General features: G+C 38.1%; 1 protein-coding gene across 3 annotated transcripts in view; it reads right to left on the bottom strand.

The window, feature by feature from the left end:
* POLR3B (RNA polymerase III subunit B) overlaps nucleotides 1–22,393 on the bottom strand; it is a 122,418-nt gene that overhangs the window by 86,962 nt on the left and 13,063 nt on the right. For all 3 annotated transcript variants that reach the window (XM_073324285.1, XM_073324294.1, XM_073324277.1), the window contains exons 6-12: nucleotides 20,429–20,529; nucleotides 16,766–16,857; nucleotides 14,421–14,538; nucleotides 12,644–12,752; nucleotides 5,415–5,537; nucleotides 3,692–3,808; nucleotides 250–384 (exon numbers count right to left, since the gene is read on the bottom strand). In XM_073324285.1, coding sequence (XP_073180386.1) covers nucleotides 250–384; nucleotides 3,692–3,808; nucleotides 5,415–5,537; nucleotides 12,644–12,752; nucleotides 14,421–14,538; nucleotides 16,766–16,857; nucleotides 20,429–20,529 — 795 coding nt within the window. The remainder of the gene's footprint in view (nucleotides 1–249; nucleotides 385–3,691; nucleotides 3,809–5,414; nucleotides 5,538–12,643; nucleotides 12,753–14,420; nucleotides 14,539–16,765; nucleotides 16,858–20,428; nucleotides 20,530–22,393) is intronic.

Here is a 22,393-nt window from a genome sequence, read left to right as displayed (position 1 = left end):
CTTACACTGCTCCAACCCTATTCCCAGGTGTAAAGGGGCAGAGTGAGGGTGAGAATCTTACTTCAAATGTTTTCTATTGTTTAAGACCCAATTTAGGGAAAGCATATCTATACTTAAGCACATGTTTAAACTTTAGAAAAGTCAAGGAGGAGGAAATCAAACTCAACAGGTTCCCCCACATCTACATCTTTTTTTTAAGTAAAAAGAAAACACAAACAAAAATCACACAGCCCCAGAGTGGGGACCCACCTGTCCAGCCAATTCCAATCGCTTGTTTCCATAATAGTCTCTGTCATCTACTTTGTTTTCTCCTTGGGCCAGAATTACCCTGCGGACCATCACTGCTGTGTAGATGCACTTGGCACGGAAATGAAACTCTTTTACCTGTAATCGAAAAGGTTTGAGAAAAATGTTGATATCACAGGATCAAACATGCAGTTTTGACTCAAAGATCCCCACTTAAATCAGTGGGGAGTTGAGCCTGAGTGAGGACTGTAGAATGGGGCTTGTTTTACATTATGAAAGCCACCAAGAGAAATCTTAAATGTGTTAGGAACATTGAAAGAGAACTTAAAATGAAGTAGATTGGAATAAGTATGTATGTCAAATATGTTATGGCAATCCTTTGAATTGATATCGGACATTGTCTAGCTATGAAGAAAAAAGTTTGCAGGAAATGGAATAATTCAATACTGTGGCATTTTGTAAACATAAGCAACTATCACTAATGAAACTTATTTCAACTACACTGGAAATTAAGACACGTTGCCTGCCACACACACACACTCTCACACAGAGTGTGGCTCATAAAACAAGTTTCTGTCCCATATCCCACCAGTAAACTCAATCCTGAGTTAGGAATCATTATTTTCCACTCTGTTTCAGATCTGTTTCCCAAACAGAGATTTTCAATTGCATCAAGGAATAGCCTTCAAGACTTCACATTTCCATTTAGATTCAGCTTGAAAGTTATAGTGTGGGAGGTAATACCAAATCTGCATTTACACCCTTAGAATAGACAGCGAGACTTTATCTTCCAAAAATCACATATTCCCTACCCCCACAATTTGGATAAACTCTCCTTTGAGGTTCCTGCATAACAACTTTCCTGTGTGGAAGGCTGGATGGAGCTCCATTCACAATTTGAGAATGTTGCTCCTTGATCCCCCACTTGTAAGGTTTGAGGTTTTCTAAACTATCTCTCTCAATCCAACAGCCACAGAATCTAGCTATTATACTAGCCGACATCAATAGATTCCCAGAAGAAACGTACGTTTGAATGTTCCTGTGCCATTTTTTTAAAAGACGACTAGCAATAAAATAGTGTGTTTAGCAGCCCCCATTCCTCATAACTGTTCTAATATAGGAAGGGCTTTCACGTTCCTTGGTCACTTGTTTTTCTCTACAGAGGAGACCTTTCTCGCAAACACCACTTCACTTGAAAAAAAAATTGTTACGTTTGAATATGCACATTCAAATAGACAAATTCTAATTCAGCAACTACTGATTCACAATACAGTTCACCTCATCACACTATATTAATAAAGTTTAGGCTCTGGCACAGAGCGTGCTTCGAAAAAAAATCCCTGCAAAATCAAGACATGTTTGCTGGAAGACTGTTTATCTCCTCCACTATACTTACTCAACCTTTGCTGAAGTGAGAGGAAAGAGAAAGCTACGGAGACACAGTTTTATCTTTTACATAACGGAAAAGGATATGATTTCTTCAAACACCTATTTCGCTAGTGAGTTTCCTCCCCTTTAGAAATATATTGTGAATTTATTTATCTTAAAAGTGAATTTTTGTACTCAAATAATACCAGGCTAATAACACTTTCCCCACAGAGGAGCTACAGTGCACATAGATAACTCAAACCTCTCCTCTTGTACTTTAATACTTGCTAGGAATTCTACCTCTAGGGATAAGAGGTCCGTGTGTTCTACATTCTTGACTTTGCTCCCGATTGCAATGAGTGCTAATTATGGTGATGGACTATAAGGTTGGCTGCTATGAGGAGAGTATACATCCACTTTTCTGTTGAGAAGCCTAGAATGTGGGAACATGGTGACTAAGGTCTCAAAATGCAGACTTCTTTCCTTCTGTTTATCTCAGTAATTATACCACACTCATGAAAGTGGCCCTTGAACTGGCATCTAGGGCTGCAGCTTAAGGAAGCAGGACCTCCAGATGGAAAACCCAGTGCTAGGGAGTCCACAGAAAAAGTAATTAAAACAACACACAAACCAACCAGTTCAACATTAGGTTTTTCTAGCAGTTCTTTTCAGACAAACCTCTAAAGATTTATTCTGGGTTTTTTAGTGTAACCCACATACCTCCTGGGTGTGGTGTTCTGTCCCATCTAGTGGCACTGAGACCACTTAGAGAGACAGGCATATGTCTTTTAGCTCATGCACTAAGCTCCAAAGGTCCCAGGTTCGATCCCGCCCGCTGACGACTGGGGTCTGTTGGCGTTACAAGTGGGGGCTCTGGGATTTCAACTGGGAAGTTCCTGAAACTCGGGACGGGCTTCCTCAGCTAGGGGAAGTATGTAACCCACACACCTCCTGGGTATAGTGTTCTGTTCCATCTAGTGGCGGGCGGGCGAGAGATATTAATGAGTTTTCTCTACCGCCTTAGCTAAGAGCCACAGAGTCTGTCGGTATTACATTAGCTTGAATTTTTCCACTTTTGTTTTTGCAATACCTTCATTATGTCTTATATGAAACAGGAAAGTCAAATACTAACATTTTCTAGTCTATACTATTGAAAGTGGATCTCCAGAGACATTGCAGAGGGCATTATCACAAATACATGTAAGTACTCCTCCTTTGAATCCCTTCTCAATACCCACTTCGGCCATGACACCTACAAGGGCAACTAGGAAAAGTAGATATTTATATAATTACAAAAACTAATTTAAAAACATTACATTGTGTATAAAAATTGGAATTTGATAGTCTCGCTCCCCCTACTCTTTGTATGTTGCTCATGTTCTTCCATTGCAAACTCTTTGAGACAAGGATTGTGTCAATTTCTATTTGCCCAGCCTATCAGAGTTCTAATCCTAACTGGGGCCTTGGGGTCTTCTCTAACATAATTACACATATTTTTACAAAACTTGAAAATTGCATTCTTGGTGAGCATTCCTCCCAATGTTCAGACAATTTCCCTTCTTCACTTTTCATCATTCCACCTGTGTATTAGTTTGCACACTGTATTGGAAAGCAAACAGTAAAAAAAAATAAAAAAAAAATAAAAAAATCATTGTTTAAATAGATTGAGATCCTTCTGTTATACAAGCAGGATCTGTTGCAGATCAGGTTAGAGTTGTATATAGCAGTCTCTCTCCTAGAGCGTCTGCAAGCTTCAGAGGGCAAGTCATTAAATGAGTATGTCGTAAACAGAAGAGCACTACTTAGTGGGCTCTGAAAGTCTCTTTGGTCTCCCGGGCACTTCACTGTTCTTTTTAAGGTTTTACTGGTCTACTACTATGAGATTCATTCAGAACTCAGTCAAGTTCTAAAACAATTTCAGCAGGCTCTCTTTTGAATGGGAAAGTGCAACATGTTACTTAAAAATCTCAGCCATTGCATTAAAAGTCTTACTCTCTAATAGGATTCATACTAGTGGAAAACTTGTGTTTCACCCCCCAAAATAACATTTTTTCAAGTTAAGGGAAACACTACATACAGGAACATGTGTCAGGATGGTTGATGCTAGCAGCTCTCGTGCTTCCTCCATCTTCGTTTTCTTTGGGCCTCCCCACATCCTCTGCCTTCGTACCTTGTTTCCTATGTACTTTAATGCCTGTCAAGCAAGTACCAATGATGTGTTTAGTACTAAGAATGTCATCTATACATGTGTACACATTTTTCACAATCATTGCAGTTTAGTTAGTTGTCAGTGGCATAGCTACAAAGTCAAGTCACAGAAGTGAAAACCACCACATATTTTTAAATACCTTTCATTCATGAGCATCACAGAAAGCTTCGTAGGTGATCAACTTAATATACATAACTGACAAATAAATAACATACTGTACATTTCAATATTATACATAGGTAACATCTGTGGATGAATAGGGAATGGTGAAAGGGTATAAGTGCCACAATATAGGGAAAATAAACCATCATGGGGACGTGAGAAGCATGGCTCCACGTGCCAAAGACATGAATTCCTCCCAATTCACTTTTCATCTCCAACTCCTTCTTGTCTAGTCTGACAGTTTCATCCAGGTTAACATAGTAATTGCATGTATCCAGAGAAAATTACAAGTAAGATTTATTTCCTTTCCTGTAGTAACCACATCTATTTATGTATATATGGCTCTTATTACCATAGTAGAAACACACCTGCTAATCCATTCATGGATTTTATCCTCACACTGCCCCTGTAAGAAGGGAGCTATCACCCCCATTTTTACAGAACTTGGGCACAGGGCAGATTGAGTGATTTACTCAAGATCACACAAGGAGTCACGGGCAAAGCCAGGAATTGAACCCAGGTCTCAAACCCTGACCAGTGCACTATCCATTAGACCATCCTTCCTATGCTGTCCTTCACCTTCTTCCCCAGATTTCATCGCCTCTCTACTCAATTTATCTTTATTCTATTTGGTATTTCCTGCATGGAATGTTTTCTTAATAGGGTTTTGTTTTGCTCATGTCTCTACGTTCCCCCTGCAATCTCCCCTTGTACCGTTTTATTATTTCACGCTCTTACTTAAAAGGGCTTCTATGCCGATCCTAACTGTGACAAATCCAAAAGGATGAAAAATAGAAAACAAGAGATCCAGTTTAATAAACTCAAGATTAATTATGAAAAGGTTAGATCATTTTTATAATGAAATACCAGAGATAAACTAAGTTTTTGCAGCTTGGTTTTAACAGATCAGTAAGTACATGAAAAAACAGATACAGCAGTATGGCCTCTATTCCAGCTAATTAAGGCGTTCAGACTGAAGAGAATTATGACCCATCCTTCACTGGTGGCTATTATTACTGGCTTTTATGCAAAAGATTAGAATTTCAGTAGAGTTCATGCACAATGAAAGCACTCTCACACATGTGGAAGGTTCCTGTCTGTGGCGTGACCAACTCTAAAAAAAATTTGAGGCCCTCAACAAAAATCCAGCTCACTCAGATTATAGACTTCACTACCCACCACATACACTAAACATGGGCTACTTCATGTCTGAGTACAAATAGATGTGTCTTGGCTTCATTTTTTCTCCTCTCCTCAGACAATTAGAGCAGAAATTTTCTTGCGACATGTATGGCCCCAAGCCAAAAGTAAACAAAAATAACAAAAAACCGTGAAACTGTTGTGTCAACAACCCACGTACCAATGGCAAAATAAATAAATAGTCATCATCTTTAGATTTTATATCCTATGGCCATATGAAAAGACACACCTGCATCTGTGTAAAAATCTGAGCTTTCTGGCATTCTTCCAAACTGGGAGCAAATGCAGCCATCACGTGCTCTTCTGTACCAATCATCTGCACAATCTCTTGGTCACTCTCAACACCCATGGCCTAGGAAAGGAAGAAAAGACAGAAATAGTGCTGGCTTTATGTTAACTCACTGACATTTGCTTATGCTAATTTGGTATTGTTTGTCAGTATTACTTTGGAGCAAAAGCTACTTCTTCTCTCAGAAACCGTGCCATCTGGCATTGGCAGCCCATACTCAAGCTATGGAAGAACCTGAAATGGTAATCTTGATAAGCAGCAGGAAAGCAAATGCTCTAGAGTGCCTTTCGCTTGTGTGTGAGCTGTTCCTTATTTGCAGAAGTATACATTTAATATAATTTCTTAATAAAAATAAAAACTAACAGGAGCCTTCCAAACGATCAGAGAAAGCCTATTCAAGAGCTACAATAAGGGAGGGTGAAATTATCTAAGAGATCACACATAAGTCCCCTACTCCAAACAGTTCTGCAAACTTAATGTTACAGCATATTCTATTTGAGTAACTTTTGCAATGTACCATCTTTGCACCTATTTGCATTTAGAAGATGACTTCACTACAGAATCCCACTTGAAAGCCATTCTATCTATTCTTTCACTGATCCTTAGACACCTTGTTATACTTTATACTGTGGAAAAAGCTTAATAAACTAAGAAAGCGCTTAACAGGTTTAGAAAAATCTCTCTATAAATAAGTGTTTCAAGGTGGCAGCCAGCAGTGCAGGCCTTTGTGGATTCCAGATGGTGCTAAAGCTTTTCCCTTCACACATTTGTCTGGAATTCTGCCATATCAAGAAACTGGGAATAATCTCACTAAACCTCTTTTGGCGGAGTAATAACATGCTTCTCAGAAGTCGGGAGTAAAGTTACATTTTGCATTCATATTCTTCCTTAAGCTGTGCACAACAAAGATCATTGTAAATAATGGCCTACGAGGTATACCCTATGCACCAATTCTCAATAAAAATTGAGAATATACCAAAGAGTCATATTTTCTTTAAAATACATGAGTACCTTCCTTCAAATAGTCTTTGCTGGGTGTTATTCTGCTTTTAACATCCAACTAATGCCTTGCCTTCTGCAATACATTTGTCAGCCCCTTTATCAGGTGTTTGATACTGTTTTTAAAGGTACGAATGGTAGAAATCCTTAAAGTAAAAAAAAAAAATTAATAAAAATAACCCACCCATGTGTCTTGATGAGGTCTCAAAGCAACACATTTGTAATGGTGTAAGAATGCTCCAGTTTCAGTGTATATTGTAGGTTTGGTGTAGAGCACACATCACACTTCTGCAGTACCACCAGGATACTATTATAACAATCTACAAGTAAATCTATCCAGGCCTCTATAGATTCCCAATTAAGATCTTCATCCAAGTCTTTAATCATTAAATATAAAGAGTAGGTAAAATAATCATACTTTTGCACATCATGGATAAAGGCTTCTACATAAAAGATGGCAGAACAGGTTCTTGATGAATATTTATGCATCTTGCAATTTAAATTGTTGCTGGTTGCTTAATTGAGAAAGATTTAAAATGTGATTAAAATTGTTCAAACACTTGTAAAGCAAGGTAGACAGAATGTCTTAATGAAAAAAGTGAACTGTGAATTTCCTGCTAACTGGGCTAACAAAATTGAGGTTGACTGCTGTTGGAATAGTTTCATTAAATCAGTATCAAAATGTCATGACTTGTTAGTTCATACTATACATGGTGTTGCACAGTATAACGAGTTTAGCTATGCATATAAGCCAATATGAACGCAATACTGATAGGACATGCAAACGAAACATTTGTTTGTATTTTTATTTGGTGTGTTGAGCAGCTTGATCATTCAGGTCTACCTTAATACTCTTTTTTTAGTACTTTGGGCCCTAATGCTGCATCTGCCCATGCACAATGCACTGCAGAATCAGGGCGGTTAGCTTGTAACACAGCTGGGATCCAGAAGCCCCAAGACATCTCATTACTATTATTCATATTATAGTAACACTCAGAATGTACAGACCTATTGGAATGGTGTCCATGGTCTAAAAAGAAAGGCTAGGGGAAAGAAATATAAAAGCAAAGTGGTCAGGGAATAGATTTACATAGGTCGTCTTAGTTCTTTTTGGATGAAGTGCCACAGGGGCTTATATTATGGGACAGAGGTGGGGAAAGGGAAATCTCAGGAAGGGATATTTTAATATGGGCAGAGAAGTAAGGAGGAGGAAGGAAAGGAAGGCAGGTTGTTGAGGAGAGTGCCAGGCTGAGAGAGTGAGGTTGGGACCAATAGGACTTGGAGTTTAGTAGAAAGCTGGATTGAAGCAAACAAACACACAGAGTGTGAAGAATGTCTAGAGTTCATACTGTAGAATGCAGTCAGCCAACCCCACTGGTGTCCAGGGACTGTGGAAGTTGCTGCTGCCTAAAGAAGCATGTGTGTAAGAGTGCACCTCTGCTTCTGGAGGCTGGCCCCAGCCCTGGGAAGCCCAGCTCTTCCTCCCCCCGCCCACATCTTAATGATGATGTCTAGCGGTTGCCATGGCAGTTCCCTAGAATGCAGTTCTGTAATCTTTTAGGTTAAATTAGAGAATGGTAGGTGACTGGATTAAAAGATGTCAGAGAAAGTTAGAGGTTGACCCCATCACAGGTAGAATAAGTTTGTGGCTTTCACAGATCAGAGATGAGTGCTATGAAATTAGAGATGTGGGAATCCATAAATTCAGCAGACCCACAGTGAGGGAGATATTAATCTGCTTCTTTAAGATTTCATATCACAAACTTCAAGTTATTGCAAAGTTAAAACCACTTCTTAATGAGACAACGGGAACCGTGTTCAATTCTTTCTTTGCAGATCCCAGAGTGTGCTATTCATAGGCTTCAATACATGCAGAAATTAGAAAGGTTTCAGCGTAAAGATGTTTTACAAAACTATCTGGGTCCTAAAATCTGACTTTAAAGTTCCTTTACACCAATAGTTTTGGGACAGTGTATGATCTTCCATTATTTTAACTCCCAAGTCATTCACCCAGATCTATATCTGCTCATAGAGAATAATAGTCTCTAGGGGAAAAAACAAAAATACATACAAGATCATCTGCCAACTGATGTGTAACCAGCACACAAGTGAAATTTATTAAGCTAAAACAAGTGTTTTTTTGTTTGAAATCTCAACTAAGGAAATTTCTTAGAAGGCTGTTTTTAGTTATTACACACATCGTATACATATTGCTTTCAGATCTTTTACGTGGAGCCATTAGTGATACCTCTAGTTAAGGTTGCCCAACACTTTCCATTATAAAGCACTCTTCAGTTACTTATAACTGACAAATATTTACTGTTTTTTTCCCATGCCAGGTGTTGGCTTCAGGCTGCAAATAGATGTATTATCTTCATGAATGTTTCAGCAAACATGCCGCAGCCAAGAATGAAATTAGTCAAAAGTACCTATTTTTCCCTCTGTTTAAAAAAAAAGAAAAGAGAGGTTTTCCAATCGTTCATTGTAAGTGATCTATTGCCTCCATCTCATGGAGCAAAGACTTGACATTTGGTGATGGTGAAAGATGGGGAAAGGAGGATGACAATTGCTGTCACTGTCAAAAAACGACCAGCTAAGCTTTGGTCAAATTATAAACCCTAGGAAAATTAACATTCCCACATGCTCAGTACAGCCGGCTGCTAAAATGTTCAAATTGCACCAACTCCTACGAAACTCCCCGAATGGCTCCGTATGGTATGCAGGCAATGCAGCCCAAAAAACCTTTTGGCCTGAAAGTCTGGAAGATACCATGAGTTCTAGCCTCAGCTGACATGTGTCATGCTAGTTCCAGGTCTCTTATTTTAAATAAAAGATTTGTTTGCATAATAATACTTATCAAACTGCTGTGAGGCATTAGCATACTGGTCTTCCAGTTGGGGAAACTGAGGCAAAATAGTTCAATGACTTGCCCGAAGCATGCAATGGGTCAGTGGCAGAGCATAAAATCCAGGACTCCTGACTACAAGTACAACATTCTAACCTCTCAACACAACTCTCTGTTTTGAGGAATGATAGTGTAAATAAACGCACATTACATAGCATCCTCAACAACAAAATACACCCATGCATACTCCACCACTTTCATGGCACACTTAGCTCCTTGCTGAAAAGGATCTGCTAAGTAATAGCAAGACTGTTGGGCATATTTACATAATGTTAAATCAAATAATCCAACTATGGAAACAAAAAAGTTACGAGACACATGTTTCCATATGCTATATACCAGGGATCTCAAACTCAAATCACCACAAAGGCCACATGAGGACTAGTACATTGGCCAGAGGGCCGCATCACTGACACCTTTTCATACAAAGATACAAAAGTCCCTCTCTGCCTCCAGCCCCGCCCCCACTCCACCCCTTCCATGAGGCCCCGCTCCCATTCCAACCCCTTCCCTGCCCTAACTCCACCCCCTCCCTGCCCCTATTCCAACCCCTTCCCCAAATCCCTGCCCCAGCCCCACCTCTTCTCCGCCTCCTTCCCTGAGCATGCCCCGTCCCCGCTCCTCCCCCCTCCACTCCTAAGCACCACCAAACAGCAGGAAGTGCTAGGAGGTAGGCGGTGGAGCGGGGATGCGGCGCACTCAGGGGGGCCGAGGCGGAGGGACGGGGGGGGGGGGGGGGAGCTATGGCGGGCCACAGGAAATAACTAGTGTTTGAGACCCCGCTATATACTTTTCTCTCGTCCCTCAAGAGTTTTTCTAAGATTATAACCATAGATAAAGTGGCATCTTGAAAATGAGGAAATCTTTGCAGGCTGAAAACTATTGATGTTACTCTCCTCCAAAAGAACTAAATATTTTATATATTTGGTAGATGAACTTAACTGATTAGAAAGTTTTGATACAATCAGAGGTTGCTAGCTCAAGTGACTAAGTCAACAGACATCCTGGTTAGCCAGGAACAGTAAGTATTACAAAGGAAAATAGTTTGCTCTGAAACACAAAAACTAAGTGTTTTATTTTCTTACCTCCTATCCATATACTTAAAAGATATATAAACCAGAATATAGCTTACATAGTGCCATTCATACCCCGGATCTCCCAAATCATTTTACAAAGTAACAAATAAAATACTAGTAGGAAAACAGCACAGCCATTATGTACTCAGCAATAGCTCTCTCATATCGTGGGACAAAATTAATTGTTTTCAACAAGAGAAGGGAAAAGAGCTGATGCCCTGGCCAAGATCCCTTAATAAAGAGTCCCATGGGATCCTTAATTTCCACTTGTATCATCACCAGCTGTGGTGAGAAGGACCTTAATTTAATATTTCATAGAAAGGATATTACAAAAGTATGGAAAGCTCTATCACTGAGTAAGAGAACGAAGTTGCTACATTCAGGATTATTAAGTATACACGGATAATTGTTTACTTAGGCATATCAATAGAAATCTCTAAACTAGTTTACAAAATACACTGCTAACTGCACTGCAGAGAACAGCTGTGATCACCTGTCCTACTGCAACCCATTGGTGTAGAAAATGTTCATGTAAGATTTACAAGAAGAGTAGGCCGGGAGGGAAATCAGTGATACATTATGAGGAACGTTGCCAGGATATGATTGAGGTGTCATTACCACATTGTAAAAAAAAAAGGTTTTCTATGACTAACAGCAGAGTGTAGTTGAATACCTCTGTATCTGGATATTTGGACATACCACTGGGTGACAAGAAACTGACAGTTCAACTTTGTAAATAAAGACAGACTAACTTCTGACTGCTCAAGGAGTAAGATCAAGACCTGCATAGGCACAAATATTAATCTGATTTTCTAGAATAAAAGGAATTGTAAGCCCATTGCTTCTGACACTTTTACAATGCATTTCTACTCATCAATCATTTCTTAATCCCCTTTAACACTGGTTGCTAAAACAGATAATATTGCTCAAGTTTTTGAAGAGATCTGCATAATCAAAGATAAGAGATACTTCGGACTTGTTTCTCAAGACTTAATCTAAATATTAATCAGCTCTTTTCCATTTGCAGAAACAAATCCAATCAAACCGCTTCCCCACATATTACCAAAATTCTAAAGTTGCCTACTAAAATGGTCATATAGCAGCCACCTCAGAGGACTGTTCTTACGTTATGAGCAGGTGCTGCCCTCTTCTGGCAATTTATTTTTGATTTGTGTTAGTGATTTTTGTCATCGTTGTATCATTTACATTTTCACATTTCATAGGAGTGTCATATGTAAGACACGGGAGGTAACTGTCCTGCTCTACTCAGCAATGGTGAGGCCTCAGCTGGAGTACTGTGTCCAGTATGGGGCACCATAATTTAGGAAAGTTTTACACAAATTGGAGAGAGTCCAGTACAGAGCAACAATAACGGTAAGAAAATTTAAAAACCTGACCTATAAGGAAAGGTTAAAAAAACAAGCATATTTAGTCTTGAGAAAATAAGACTGAGGGGAGGACCTTATAAGTCCTCAAATATGTTAAAGACTGCTATTAAAGAGGATAGTGGTTAATTGTTCTCTATGTCCACTGAAGGTGGGACATGAAGCAATTGACTTAATCTGCAGCACAGAAGTTTTAGAAAGTTTTTCCCGATATCTAATCTAACTATAAAGATAGTTGAGTACTGGGATAGTTTCCAAGGGAGGTTGTGGAAGCCCCATCATTAGAGGTTTTTAAGAACAAGTTAGACAAACACTTCTCAGTGGTGGCCTAGGTATACTTGGTCCTGCCTCAGAGCAGGGGCATGGACCAGTTAACTCCTCAAGGTCCCTTCCAGCCCTACATTTCTAGGATTCTATGAAACATACATGGTTACTTTCACCATTACTGAGTCACTCTTTAGTTGTTCACCAGTTCTGATTCAGCAAATAAAAATGCCTTAAAGGTCTTTCAAAATACTTTGAGCAATCTACGTTTTGTAGTTCTATTTTGTATCTTGTACATACACTAACTTCAAAAGAAATATATCAAGGACAACTTTTGGCCTTTGCAGGAAGAATTAAAGGTTTGAACATTTCCGCCCGTATCTCTATATTTTACTCTACTCCCTCTAATAATATGCTGTAAACCCAGTTATTGTCAAACTGTTCGTGTCCAGAATTCCTTTACAGAACACATAACATCATGAGTGCTACTACAGAGCTTTGCTCTTGAACTAAAATTTTGTAGACTGACAGTTATATTACCTTAAATATAATAGCAATGGGAATATCTTCTGACAGAGTGTTATGCCTCAGGTAAAATCTTCCTTGTTTCACAATCATATTTGTTCTGCTCTTCTTCTCATGAGTGGAACTAAAGTTTAAAAAAAAAAAAAAAGTATTTTTTACTTAACTATTTTAAAGTGCTTTATAAAGAAGATTTCACTCACTCACACCAATAAATTCCAATGCCTTTTATTGATTTTAAACAACAGCTACAGATGCATAGACCAGAAATAAGAGAAGGTTACTCGTGATGGGGAACATCAGTACTTAAATTTAGTAGGATGAGGATTAATTGAAAATTGCAAAACATAAATGAGTAATACATAAACAGACACATGGATCCAATTAGCTCTTTCTATGTACAAGGACTGTTAGAGTTTCAGCAGTGAGATATAACCACACATCCTCTTGTTGTCTTTTTGGTCTCGCTTTGGTTGCTTGTGTAATAGTTCTCCAGTAGGAAGAGATAAGTGTTGGGGCATCTATTAATAAAGCGCATATGGTGGCTCGTAACACAGCAAAAGGTGCTTTAGGATGCACTGATTTTTGGTTGAAAATTAACACAAAAAGCTGAAACAGAAAATAAAGCTGGTTGGCTAAGAATAAGAGGCCCAACCCATAAGAATATATCTGCAGTCTTCAACAATTTGTGGAGTACAAAAAAACACCCTATAGATTTTTGATCCATACTAAGCTGATTTAGCCAAAGATTAAGTGGCCCCCCACCCCAACACCACTCCCAACAGATTAACTTTTTCCTTGACTGGAGCTTGCGTAAATAAGTCTTCTAATTAGCATGGCACCCATTTTCCCTACCCCACTGCAGAGATGCAACCATTAGGTAGCTCTAGATCAAGGGTCTTGTAAAGGACCGGCCATTTCATCACTAGTTAGTTGGTTCAAATCCACTTCAGATTTGTGTGACTGAATACTGCCATACTCTGATGGCCACTGAGTGGTCAAAGTAAATTGACTAGTACTGAAAAAGCAGGGAGCCACAACATAAAACATTACACCTCAACTGGTTGCTGGCAGCATCAGATGGGAGGTCTGAGTGGGTGTGGGAACCTAACTGCCCTCCTAGTCTTAGCGGAGGTAAGAGGTCAGGAAGCACATTGGTGAGGCGGTGAGGAAAGGCCTGAAAATGTCACTATGCATGCTGTACCTGGCATATGACTGAACATACGATTCAGGCTCCATGATGAGTCAGACTCTGACAACTCTCATGAGCACTAAACTAAAGAAGTTAAACTTCTAGAGCTTGAATAAGCCTCCTACACAGCCACATGTCGGTGAGAGGTCAGCGTGCTTATGCATCAAGGTTGGGTGGCAGGTTTCCAGTGTTTACTAGAAACCAAAAAGAGAGAAATCTTCTACTGACGTTACTTGGCGTTTGCCACTGATAACTGGAGCAAGATTGGGTCAAATACTATAAACTATAGGTAGCACTTGTTTTCTGTATTTTTACAGAAAACAAACAAAAAAAAAAGCGTCACAGCAAAATTTGCTCTATAACAAAAACTGGAACTCACTTCACTAACTTAGGGCCAAATCTGAAGTCTCCCATTGACTTTGATGGGAACTTTGGGCAAGTGGACTTCAGGATGGGGCTTTAAGTTATTGGAACTACGTTAGAAAGAGAGTGGTGCTAAAAGTGCTTTCAATATTTTTTGCACTAAACTGAAGTAAATGAAAGTTAACTTCCAAGTGATGACATAAACAAGACTCTTAAGAGATTGCAGTGCATTTGCCATACCTGGTAACAGAAGCTCCAACTGTCCCTTTTCTATCAGCTTCCACAATGATCCTGTTTTTGGATAACTGCTCTTGAATAAGAATGACTTTCTCTACACCTTTGACAATGAAGTAGCCACCTACCAAATGGAGAAGAAAAATGGGTTTGCACTTCATCTTCCTCAGCTATTATTCACCTCTTACGATATAGTTTCAAAAATGTTATAATGTATAAACATAAAAGTAAATTAAAAAATTAAACTACAAGAAATGCATAAAGAGAATTACATAATAGGAAAAGAGGGGGAATAAACACCATCTCACAAAATGTTATATATAATTCTAATCCAAGGGGAACCTCTTATAACTATGGAGAGAGAAAAGACTATTATATCTTGCTGGAATCTTGTTATGCTGATCTACTTGGGATCTTAAGATCTTGTTGGAAAGTGCTTATCTGCAACAATGATAGGTGCTAAAGAGAACCCTAAGGCAGACAGAAAATATTTATCAAAAGGATGTTGTTGAACTGTTGGTACTTCAAGTTAAACCACAAATAAAATTGTTTGCCAGAACAGCACCTGATTAAGACATCATGATTAAAAGGACTAACCACGTGAGGTGCTCAGCAAATTACCAACACAGGACCTCAAATTAATAAGCTTGGTTTCCATAATTACTTTCTCCAGTGAAGCATTAATTTAATATTAACCTTTTTCACTCATTTCAATTCTATTGTAGTAACTGAAGCAATGAAGAATCTATACTTCGTGTTATTGTATTCTAATCAGAAATCTGACTTGGAACAATCCTGAACTTGTATAGCATTTTACGCCAAGGTGTTTTGTGATCATAACAAATGAACACAGAGATAAAATGGAACAGGGAAATCATAAAGGCACTTCCTGAAAGCACTTTGATAAATGACAGGAAAGGTGGGAGGCGGGGAGAAGAGAGAGAAAAGTCAACACACTGATGAAAAACTACAACCAAAGCAAGTAAACTTTTTTAAAAAAATCTGTCTTTAATAAAAAATAATAAAAGTAGTATGGACAATTAAGAAATTATGAAGATCTTGACATCTGTTGCTAACAAGCAGAGATAGGTAGAGATAACATCTATATTTCCCCAGCTTTCTGGATTATATATATATCTATCTTTTGGTAGTTTCCCTATGAACCATTAACAATTTTTTTTTTTTTTAATCATGGTAAAGCCAGGTTACTGACATTAGTAACTCTAATTTAAAATCCCTACTTCTATAAGGGAAACATAGGAGATGCTGTACTGGATCAGAGCACTGGGCTTCTCCTTTAAGCAAAAAGAAAAGGAGTACTTGTGGCACCTTAGAGACTAACCAATTTATTTGAGCATAAGCTCTCACAAAAGCTTATGCTCAAATAAATTGGTTAGTCTCTAAGGTGCCACAAGTACTCCTTTTCTTTTTGCGAATACAGACTAACACGGCTGTTACTCTGAAACCTGTCCTTTAAGCAAAGTATATCTGGCCAATAATGCAACATTATATCAGTGAAGGAAAATTTCAATCCTACTCTAAGAAGTCAATTTATGTCTTGAAGTGTTAGATTTGTCTCTAGCTTATGCACTCTAGCTACAAATGTTAGTCATGCATATAAACATTCAAGAAACTTTTGAACAATTTGGTACAGTATTTTCCCTGAGCTGTGAATTCCACAGGTTAATTATACAATGTAAACAAGTATTTCCTCTCCTTTGAGAATTGCTTCTGTATATCCCACTCATGGAATATATGTATGCCCACACCAAGAAAGAACAGATCCGCAGAAGCAATATACTAGAAGAATAATAGATACTGGTAAGTAACCTTTCCCTTTTTTTAAGGTGCAAAATTTTAAAAAGCCACCCACTTTCAGTTTTACCTTTTTCCGCCTTGGTCTTGCTCTACAGAACAAGGGGAATAGAAGTACTTACTCTTTTTTAACCATACTGTAAATTTTTAAAATGTCCTTTTATCCTCTTAGCATTCCCAGTATTAATAAATTGAATATTTATTCTCCCCTCACAAATCAGCATTCTTACCTCAACCCTTTCAAAATGTTGGACTTCTGAGGCCAGGGGACCTGTCTGAGCATACTGTTTTCCATATTGTCAGAACTGTTTCTCATCCTTTATAAAATACACATGAAAGCTTATTTGCTTCTTTAACTACTAGTGTATTCAGTAGCTACCCATTATGATAATTAGACAGAGCCTGACTGATCTTCTTAGGAAAATAACTAGTACGTACAAGCAGATGAGATTATTTTTCTATCTCTAAAACTATCTTTTAGAGAGGAAAAAACCACTAAAGCCACAGAAGGAAAATTAATTAGATGAAGACAGTACCTGGATCTAAAGGGCATTCATTAAGTTTGGCAAACTCTGCTGGAGTTTTCCCAGTAAGAACACAATTGGAGCTGCGCAGCATTATAGGCATTCTGTAAGAAAACCACAGTTATCCTTGTACCGTAAATTAAGAAGAATGACAACATGAGATATCACAGACCTTACAACAGTCAGTGATGACAAACCTGGAGAAAATGTGTTGAACATTTACAACCCAGGGGACTTGCAAAAGTAGAGATCAGAAGTAAAGTACAAAAGCAAGGAAGCTGAGTTAAAGTTCCTCTCCTTTAACTCCCTCCCATTGTGTGTATCATCATCAAATATTCTGACAAAATGTGTAAAAAACTTAAGTGCTGTAATATGTGATCCAAACAAAAAGAGTGCGAGATCCCAGGAAAAGTTCATTCAACTGTTTCACTTTTGCCAATGTATGTCTGAGTTTTTGCTGTTGGTTAATAAGCAATTCTGGAGTTCTCAATGTAAAATCATCCACTTTTCTTATTGTAAAATGCTTTCTTAGTCAGATTCACAGGATACTTTTTCAAATCTTACATTTTTCATTGAAAAAGTCTATGAGAAGTGAGGGCACTTTATTTCAAAGGAAAAGAAACTGCGTTCTGGACGTGATAAAAAGTAATTTATTCACACACAGTATTTGCTTAAAAAACAGCCATGTGCCATGGTTCTTCCTACAGATGAGTGTAACTAATTCATCATTACAGTGAAATTTACTCCTTTGTAGAGGCCTGCGTAAGGCCCATGCTCCACATAAGTCCTCCAAATAGCGCTTATATGAGACTTCAGCAATGCTTAAGTTTTGCCCTGGCCCCCTTCGCTGGGATGAATTTCATCCTAATGTGTTTAAGAGCTCTTTGAGGCAGCTATGCAACTAAATATCCACTTCATCAAATGGGACTCCTGAAAACTTTAAATTCAGTCATCTCTCGCTAACTAAACTTTATTCCTTTCCTTTGGAGCTTTTCAATTTCATGGACTTCTTGGCCATTTTCATATACTTAAATCTAAAAATAAAAAGCGACTGACCTAGTTGTGTGTAAATTTCTGTATTTAATAAAGAAGAAGAATTGCTATCTTCTCACAGCAATGCATCTATGCAGATATCTTAATTGCTCCAGTAATGTCTTCTTGGGACAGTGTGTTCACTCGCTCACTAGAAATAAGTAGCTTTATATGCCAGTCATTATCCTAGATCACAAATGTGATTGGCCTAATTCCTTGGTTACTAATTTCAGGAATCATAACCAGTTGTTAGAGAGAACCAAAATGGGGTATGCAGATATCATGATGAAAACCCAATGGGAACAGGCTTCAACCCTCAATTTTTTGATGATGGAAAACATGTTACTTTGCAGCTTCCATGTCACAGTATAAGACGACAAATTTACTCATTTAAGGAAAAGGAGTCAGATTGATTTTTTTTTCCTCCCAAGCAAACAGCTTCAAATGTTTTGTTTTATTTTTTAAAAGAAAAGAAACAAAAAATGGGGAGAGGAATAATGAGCCAATGCACATTGAAAGTGCATACAGAAATACAAAAGGCAGGCAAACTAATTTGGAATGAAATAAAATGTTATAGGGTTTTTTTTTTTCTGTCCAAAGATTTCTCTCATACAACACAATAGAAGCCACTTTCCCCACCAAAACTTATAGCTACTCTATGTTCCCACTACAACAGCACAAGGAAGAAAAAAAAAAAACACCTTATGCGAACTTTCTGTTTCCAGCTGAACTGCAAATCAAACAAGAGAGTATGACATGTGCTCCCTTGGGACAAGCAAATTAACTTAAAGGTTTATGAAAAGATTAACACATTGTTCCAAAAGATTAACACATTATTCCCAGTCAGATATTACCTGTTTTAACATATTTAAAAATTTAAAAACACACTTTTTGGAATCTATACATTTAAAAACTTGTTTAGCTATCTAGAGTAGTATCACAGGACTGATGTGTTTAATGAAGTTCCCTCTCTTTTGTATATCATTGGCTGTTCTTTTATATAAAATGTTCATTGTTAACCAGTAGTTTTGGATATTGTTTTAAATGTAATATTTCTACTAAGTAAACCAAGCTGAAAGTTTGTTGTTATGACTCACCTTTCATCCAGACATGGAACTTGTTAGTCTATTGCATTTGGAATTAAAATCATAAATGCATAGGATCACTGGAGCCATTTTCAAATCACAAAATAGATTGGTACATCAGTGCTGTGCCAGAAGAATATTTTCTTTTTTCTTGCAGTAACGTTCCCACTTGACAGGAGAGGAGAAGGTATAGAAAACTGCTGGTTTTAGTGTACAGATATAGTGCACTAGGTCTGTGGAATACTTTGGTCTTTTTTGGCTTATTATACCACGATTGCTTTACAAATCCTCATTCCTTTCATTGTTTAAAAGTGTAGAAAAATCAAGAAAAAATGTTAAGTGAATTATGACAATCTAAGTGCTCACCCAGCTGCATTTCCCTCCTGTAGCCACAACAGATCACTATATCTGATGCAACGGTGTAGAAGTATCTTGATAAGTGATCGCTACATACAAGTTTTTGTGAAAATGTACTTTCACTTGATCACTTTTTTTTTTTTTAATTACATCTAAGTCACTGCATGGAATGATTATGAAGGCCTATTTGTACCCAGAAATTCTTTTAAACAATCTTTCAATCAAGTAAAGGCTCAGAAATAAGAAAAAACTTATTTGCATTTACGGTAAGTTTGGCTCTATACCTATACTTCTGTAATCCATGTTCTCTTGACAAATTCAATAGAAATTATTTTGCTTCGGGAATCAAGGTCAGGGACTAGAGAATGTTCGGAGCTTAATCTCTTCCTCCTGCTGCTTGCAGCCAGTATTCAGGCTGTGTTATTTTTCAGGTGATATATGAAATATTCTTTGTAGGCCACTGCCATTTTTAGCCACTTGTCTATAGAAGAGCCATTTTATCTAGTTTAAGGAGTTTTGGAATCCTGTCCTAGTGAAAACTATGGGGACTGGGTCCTCTGGCCCCTCTAGAATTCTCAGGGCTTCTTTTTTTTCCCCCTTTCAAGCATTCCATCCTCTTTTTTGAGGAATTAAGTGTTCTTAGCCATACTGACAACCACATCCTTGGTCTACTCAATTGGTATTCTTGCCTCTACACAGCCACATCTACTCAAAATATCACTTTGGTAGAATTTTAAAGGAGAATTTTATCAAGATTGGAATCCAGTGATGCTTGCATTTATTGCTTTTTGCCATCCATTTTCAGTAGCAGACCTCCCAAAATTCTCCAATTCAGGTAAAGAAGGCTGAGGTGTGAAGCTAATGTGCCTAATTTTTGCTTTAAAATAGCCCTGCTTGAGGCTGTAGTATTTGTCTCTTTATCTCTCTCTAGCTAGGCATAAATCAAGTTTTGGGGAAGAGATTCAAATTACAACTTCCAAAAGCTCTGGAAAAGACAAAAGAAATTTGCAAAGAGACCAACAGAAACATATCCTCTCAGCTGCTATTCACCAAGCTCCACTTGCAAGCTTATTTTTTATTTTAATTTTAAGGTGGAAAAAGAGCTTTCCCTAGTTTTTTTATATAGTGATTAAGTTTCACACCAATGAGATTGATGGCACACACAAAAACTGATACTGCTATCTTGATATTTGTATCTTACCTGCCAATGGGTAATGCATTGCGAATAATCCTCTGGCTACCTCTAGTGTACTCAATGTCCACTGTAATTGGGGCAGAGTAGGTCATATCTCTCAAGCGACACTTAAAAGGAAAGAGATAAATAGACATTTTTCACCCTTACTTCAGAGTGGAGATTCTCAAGATCTACTCAGAAGATCCCACTTTTGCCTGGCCTCCCACCTACAACCACGAAGGATGAAAGCAAAAGAGAGCTAGACTGAGTCTCTTCAGTGTCTGTCAAACAAAATCCAAGGAATTCCAAAGTCTCTTGTTTTAAAAAAAAAAAAAAAAAAAAGTTTCAAGACTTCAATAGCAGCCATGGTAACTGCTTCTTCATATGGAAACATTGTGGCCACATGAAGCCATTTAACTTTTAAAGCGATGGCACCTTCCTCAAATGCAGGTACCCCTAATCTGCAAAAACTGAGATCTGGATTTCAAGACCATCCCCACTCCCACCGGTGCTCAGATCTGGTGTTTTGGTTCAGGCATGTCTCCATGTACTGTACCTTAACATCAAACAGCATGCGGCAATTGAAAGCCTCGTAAGGCAGCCAATGTGTAAGATTAAAAAAGGACATTTAGCTAGCTTTTAAATACAATATGGACAATTACATGGTGCTTCTCTTACGAAAGAGGAGTTATAAAAGGTTGAAATCTTAAAATGTCACTTTCTCTCAATTCCCTAAATCCCCACATGCAAGTTCCTGATATCATCGATAGGAGCAGCACTCACAGAGCTAGGGCATAAAATAGACCAAGGCTCTGTCATTCTGAACATTCTTGATCTCACCAGTCTTCTCTCCCCAATCCAGTAATCCAATGTCAAACTAGTTTTGCATAAACATGCACGTCTGCAATGTTGATACAAGGTTCATTTGCATTACCAGAAGACTTCAAAGCTACATACTATATCTTATTCATGGCCTCAGCCTTTGAGTATGTTACCTTCATTTAGGCACATTCTCAGGATTCTGATACTCATTGAAGGTTTTGTACAGCTATGAATACAGAATTAACAGTATATGGAGTAAAATGCAGGTTTATGATGGAAGACAGTTTGCCCTGTGGGTGAGGACATGTCTATACACAAGATGGGCCCGAAGGATTACTGCATATTGCGTGTCTCTTTTTTCCCTGCTAAAGGCAAACAGTTTCTCCAGAAACAAAAATTAATTTACACCAGCAGTTCTCAAACTTGTTGGACACGTGGTGCCAGCTCTCCTCCTATTTTCCCGCTGCTAAATGGCAGTAAAAACACAACATTAAATAATTCTCTAGTATTACTTTTGTGTGCGAGCAATTGGGATAATTGTCACAGGAACGGTATGTGGTCATGAACTGAGAGGGAGGTGGTGATCCATGAGACAATTCCTTAAAAAAAGTAGCCCAGATCATGAAAGATGATTGAGAACACTCACCTATATTTTATCCCTTTTAGAAAATAAAATGAACACAAACTCCATGAAGAGCAGAGAAGTGGAACAGGAGCCAGACAGGTGCCTAAAATCTAAAGTCCATATGTAGGCTCTTACTTAAGTAAATGATCTGATTTTCAAGAGTGCGGAGGACCTACCAGCTCTCAAAGACAGGTGCTCAAAGACTACAAAGGTGCAAAAAAGACTACATTTAAAGAACATTAAGGATGTTGTGGTTAAGGCACTGGATGGGAACCCAGAAGCACCAGGTTCTGGGTTCTAGTCCTGGCTTTGTCTCAGACATCCAACATGATACAGGGAAAAACTATCATAATGCACGATGGACTAAATTAATATTACGCAGACAACTTTAATTCTGGCACTTCCTAACTTATGAGTGGTTGATTTTGCAAACAATGTTTTTTAAAAGCTTTTTTTCCATGAAATATGAATATATATATTCTCTCATACAATATTCACTTTGTTTTATCAGGAGAACCTGCTGCTTTAAACCGGAAGAAGAGTTT

The sequence above is a fragment of the Lepidochelys kempii genome, chromosome 1 (genome assembly GCF_965140265.1).
Source record: "Lepidochelys kempii isolate rLepKem1 chromosome 1, rLepKem1.hap2, whole genome shotgun sequence".
NCBI classification, from domain to species: Eukaryota; Metazoa; Chordata; order Testudines; family Cheloniidae; genus Lepidochelys; species Lepidochelys kempii.
This window is presented reverse-complemented; position numbering and strand designations above follow the sequence as displayed.